General features: G+C 31.8%; 1 protein-coding gene across 1 annotated transcript; it reads left to right on the top strand.

Annotated features, from left to right (window-relative positions):
• On the top strand, positions 1-1899 carry LOC106417414 (vacuolar cation/proton exchanger 5-like). Its single transcript, XM_048751501.1, has 5 exons — positions 1-617; positions 700-816; positions 914-967; positions 1054-1170; positions 1277-1899. The coding sequence occupies exons 2-5, from the start codon at positions 793-795 to the stop codon at positions 1373-1375; spliced, it is 294 nt and encodes a 97-aa protein (XP_048607458.1). The 5' UTR covers positions 1-617; positions 700-792; the 3' UTR covers positions 1376-1899.
• Positions 1900-6000: the final 4101 nt, after the last annotated feature.

Here is a 6000-nt window from a genome sequence, read left to right as displayed (position 1 = left end):
TTTTAATAAAAAACTATTTTTTCACAAATTTGGGGGTTTATATTTATGTAATTTTTTTTAAAAAAATTGAGGGTTATAGGTCAATAATGCCTATGCTCAGGACCGGATCAGTCTAGCTCTTTTATTTATATGTTGTTTCTGAGCATGTTTCTTCTGCGATTAATGCAGGGTAATGCGGTTTTGAATTCGGGAATGCTTTTGATTGCAGTGATGAGTCTACTCTTCCCTACACTTCTTCATTACACGCATAGTGAGGTTTATGCTGCTTCATCAGAGCTGGTTCTTTCAAGATCAACCAGTTGCATAATGCTCGTTGCCTATGCTGCTTATCTCTTTTTCCAGTTGAAAAGCCAGCCAAGTTTTCTTACCGAGGTTCTTTGTCTTCCCACCGTTTTTTTCTTACAAGTTATAAACACTTTCACCATTTGGTTAAATCTCTTTCCTCTAATTGGACTCAATCTCTGCTGTTTGGTAAACTTTGATCACTGAACCAGAGCGAAGAAACTTCGGATGATGATGAAGTTCCTGAGATATCCAAGTGGGAAGCTATCATCTGGCTTCTAATCTTTACGGCTTGGGTCTCTCTTCTTTCCGGTTATCTTGTCGATGCCATAGAAGTTAATATAACTATTTGTACATTTATCTGATGAACATCTTATAAGTTAACATGATCTGATGTGTTACTACATAACGTGACAGGGTGCTTCAGTCTCATGGAACGTACCAATATCGTTTATAAGTGTCATCTTGCTTCCTATAGTTGGTAATGCGGCCGAGCATGCAGGTGCTATTATGTTTGCCATGAAAGACAAGCTGGTAAGCAGACATGTCTACTCTTGCATGCCTATATTCTGTTTTCTTTTGTTTCTATATCTTTTAGGTTCTAAAATTTGATTATTTTTCTCCTCAACAGGATCTGTCCTTGGGAGTGGCTATTGGATCTTCAATTCAGATTTCTATGTTTGCGGTACGTAATTGTGTCTAATGCATGAACATTATTATGTGACAACAAAAATGATAACATATTCCACTTTTGCCCGAATTGGATTTTAGGTTCCTTTCTGTGTGGTCATTAGTTGGATGATGGGTGAACAAATGGATCTGAATTTCCAGTTATTTGAGACAGCTACACTGTTCATATCCGTTATAGTTGTAGCTTTCTTTCTCCAAGTGAGTTTAATATATAATCTTGAAGCTATAAAATATATGGAACCAACCCTGATCAGTTTATCTCATGAATTTGTCAAAATGTCTATGTGTGTTTGTTGTTATGTAGGAAGGGACATCTAATTACTTCAAAGGATTGATGCTGATTCTCAGTTATCTGATAGTCGCGGCTAGTTTCTTTGCACACCAAGATCCTGAACAAGGTTAATGTTGATTTTGACATTTTGTTATTTCTTCCATCTTGTATATGATAATACATATATTAGCAACAAAACCATGTTTCATACGTCTGTGAATGGTTTATGTGTGTTGTTGTTTCTTGATAGATGATACATAGCCATTGCGAAGAACACAAATCTGGTGTGTGAACTGTGAAGCAGTTTGTATCCTAAAACTTGAAAGCCGAATAATATCACCAACACAAGATCGTACATGCATGAAACCATTAAAGATTCTGGAGTGTGTATCAGGGAAACTGAAAGTTGTCCCATTTTACGCTTTTTGCCCCTCTAAATACTACTTTCCTTGGGGTTTAGGGTTTGTAAACAGCGATCATCATCATTAACCTCGTTCTTGTTTTTTTAACTAAGATTTATTGGCCGAGGCTATTACATATGTAGTAAGTAAATAACATAGAGACGTCAAAACATAACATACCACAAACTAGTTTTGGTTGTGTGTAAAACTGTTCTTTAAAAAAAGGGAGGGAAAGAAAAAGAAATTCACGTGGTTTTCATCGAAACAAAACGACGAGAAGTTACACTCGTCAATGGCAGAAACGAGCTGTAGTAGCATGTCGATCATTTTCTATACCTCCAAAAAATATACGGATTTGGGGGTCCATGGGAAGTAGGCCATAGGCAGAAAGAACTAAAACCACACGTCGTTTTTGAGACTGGTCCTTGAATAATATCTTTGGTTCTTCTAACAGTAAAAAAAATGTAACAAAAGAAACTACTATAGTCTTGTTACCGAAAAAAAAAAATACTATAGTCTATAGTAGTAATACCATTTAGGCCTGGGCATAAAATCCATAATCCGAAATCCGAACCGAACTTGAACCGAAAAATCCGATCCGTACCCGGTCCGAAATGTAAAAAATATCCGAATGGATCTTGTAAGGTGGTACAAAACATATCCGAACCCGGAGTGTTATTAACCGGACCCGAACAGGTAACCCGAAAAACCGAAAAAATATCCGAAGAAACCGGTCTGAATGTCCAAACTGATATACAATGTAATTATATGAAACATGAATATATACTTCAAATATTCAATTTCATATTTATTTTGATATGATATCTAACAATAAGTATTTAAAATTTAAATAACTACTTTAAATACTTAAATATATATAAATAAGTATATATTTCTTATCTTTTGCTTTTAAATTTTAGATTTTATTTCGGGTATATCCGAACCGATCCGATATAACCCGAATCCGAATGATATATGGTTACTTTATGGGTTCTATGATGTGATACAAAACCGATCTGAATTCGATGTGTTATATCCGAATTCGACCCGTACTTGCAAATTCACTAGAATGAAACCTAGGAGGTGTTATAAAAAAGAACCGAAATCCGAAAAACCCGATCCGAACGCCAACGGATATCCGAACGCCCAGGCGTAGTACCATTCAGTTACTGAACCAAAAGTTAAACTGTGAACCTACATTCGTTTTTCACATTATGGGGCCCCTGTGTTTGAACCCATTAACCTTTCAAATCAGTCGGGTACAGTCACTTGTCTGGAGAATAGCCTTCTTACCAGTTACTACCCAAACTCTCTCTACTGTACCACCGACTGATTTTAAATATTTGGTTTTAGATACAGTTTGACTTGCTAATCCATAACCCCACAAATATATATATACACACTCATTTCGATCAGTAATCCAATCCTTACATAGTAATCGTCAAGAAACGTACACGTGTATGTTTCTAAATGGTGTACTGAGTTTTAAATTTTATTGAATAACAAAATGCTTATCGATCGTAGCAAACAATTCACGGGAAGAACAGAACGGTTCAATATTATCAAAAGGTAGAAAGGAAAAGAAGCCAAAGAGTTGACTCCATAGATTAAAGATACTGTGTCAGGCTTGTTCTCAAAGCCATATCCAATTCCTAGAAATAGATGCTGATTGACTGATTGTTGTAGGAGTCTCCTATTCAAATTTACTAAAAATAATTGTAGTATGTTAAAGACAATAATTGATTAATATTTTTTTATGAAATGTTTAAGAATGGATTAAACTTTTTTCCATGTTTCAAACTTTGAGAGATGATGGTAATTATGAAATAAATAACAAGTGAAAGTAATGTTTTTGCTCTTTAAGTAAGTGGTGATGTAAAGATTTTGATATAGAGAGTAAATAGTTTTAAAACCGGACCGGTTACTGAATCAAAAAAAATTGGGTCATAGAACAATGTAGTTCGATAAGGTACAATCAGATTCAAGCGAATTTAATTAAGTTCAATCACAGAATAAAAATATAATTATATTTAAATGTTTTGTTAGTTATGTTTGGTAAATTTTACAAACATAATTAAATTTAGCTCTTAAAAGTTTCAAAAGAAATAATATTAAATAAAATGAAAAATAATATTTTGGTTTCAAATATAAAACCAATATTTTAACTTTAGTATTTTATTTCTTGATTAAATTTTATATTGATTAATTAAAGAATGAATGGACATAATTTACAAAGCGATTGTGAGGTATCTAAGAGCAAAAACTATGCCAAATTTCAAAAAGAGATCATTTGTAACAAAATGGAATATACAAATATTTAAATATATAAATAAATATTTATCTTTGTTTTTTTTTGTCATCAGCATAAATAGACTCAACTAAAATTTTTCGAACCAAAATGGTAACTTTATATCCATATGAACGACGAAAAACGTGGAGTTACTTTATATTTATTATGAGTTGAATTATTTTGTAAAATTAGTTACAGAAATCTAACAAAATGGAATATACAAAATTTATTTGTAATAGTTATAATGACTTAAGAGACAAAACAATTAATAGAAAAAAATATTCAGATTTGTTAGCATTTTTTGTTTTTTAGACAGAGTTACAAAGCCAACTAGAAGACAACTAAACAAATAAAAATAAATAAACACAAAGCTATACAGTAACAGGATCGTATGACCGCAAAAGTGCGAATACAATTCTCCCCCCTTGTTTTTTCCTAACAAACTAGTATGTATATGGTTAAAAAGTATTTTTATTTGCAAGTGTATGCTTCTTTGCTAATTAGGAAAAACCTTCGTTTGTTAAGTTTACGAGGATATTCATTTGTCGGAAAATTCCGACATGCTTCCAACAAAACTATCTTGTTATCGTTATGGTCTCGTTCAATCGTTGGTAACTTTCCGAGAACTGAGATTATCACAAAAATTAGTCGGAATATATGATGTTTTCTTGTAGTGGTTGATTAGTTTGCATTGCTCCTCTTCCAGAATCTTGATATATCTAAATATATAATTTAGGTTTTTAATATGTCTAAGTAGTGGCATCACTCACTTGGATGCATTTTCAATGTTCAGCAAAATAATATATGTATGCATATGCATGGACCCTGACCAATTCTTTTCATGAAAATGTATACCCATGTTAACGTATATCTACATTTGTAGAAAACTGAGGGTGAGCTTACTATTCATTAGTATTAGTTTTAAAATAAATGTAAACATATGTAGGGTTTGTAAAATGTGTAGTATTTGAAAAATGACAGTATGAAATGGAAGTACTAAGTGGAATTGGGTAACGAAAACGACCAATAACTGCAGAAATTTTGGGATTTTGGAATGGTAGATATATTATTATTGCTGTCATTCTGTGAAGAAAGTGACATTTCATTGGTTCTTTATAATTATTTGTTTATTTTAATATGAATTTTGTAGTTTATTCAAAAAGACTTTGGTTCAACACTGCACTGCAAAACGGAGATTGCGCCATCTTGTTTGTCGCAATGTCAAGCTGCTCTCCATTCTTGGATTCTCTGTGTCACATCCAAATCTTTGTTTTTTTTTCACTTTTCTCACGCATACCCCAATTATTAAGAAATTATATTTTAATTTTTGTTTTTGTTATTTGACCATCTATTTAGCTCACCCGTGTTGTAGATAGTATAATACTATATACACTGACTGTTTTAAAAAACAAATTGACACAGACGTTACTCTCATATCTGAAGTTCACAAGGGCGGATTTAGAAATATAATCTATTATATGAGTGTGCTATTATAAGATCTGTGTTCAAAAACTCTAGTGCATACACACGTTTAGATGTTTTTATGCTCAGCATTAGATTTTATAGTCAGTACTGGAATTTGATTTATATATTGAAAACTGGTCAATTCGGTTTTTAAATCACACACACACACAGATATATATATATATAAACTGAACCCATCAAAGGAAATATATATATGCTGTAAATGTTTGTAATTCTGCTAAATTAAATTGTTCACATACGTTTTGCTAAAAAAATGTTCAGATACGTGTGTTGGATGCATCACCTTGTTGTATTATACTCCCTCTATTTCATTATAGATGATGTTTTAAGTGATTGTTTTTGTTTCAAAATAGATTATTTTTTCACATATTTAAGTAACTTTAACTTTATCAAAAACTATGTAGCAAATTGTATTTTTATTATTTTTGTTTATAATTAAATAATTTAGTTTTAAATTTTATTTGAATGATTTTTTATTTACAAAAGATAATTTCTTAATATGTGTACAAATAACCAAAACTTCATCTGTAAAACGGAGAGAGTATAATGTACAATTGTACATGCATTTTCTACATAGTTTA

This window comes from Brassica napus, chromosome C3 (genome assembly GCF_020379485.1).
Source record: "Brassica napus cultivar Da-Ae chromosome C3, Da-Ae, whole genome shotgun sequence".
Lineage (NCBI taxonomy): Eukaryota > Viridiplantae > Streptophyta > Magnoliopsida > Brassicales > Brassicaceae > Brassica > Brassica napus.
This window is presented reverse-complemented; position numbering and strand designations above follow the sequence as displayed.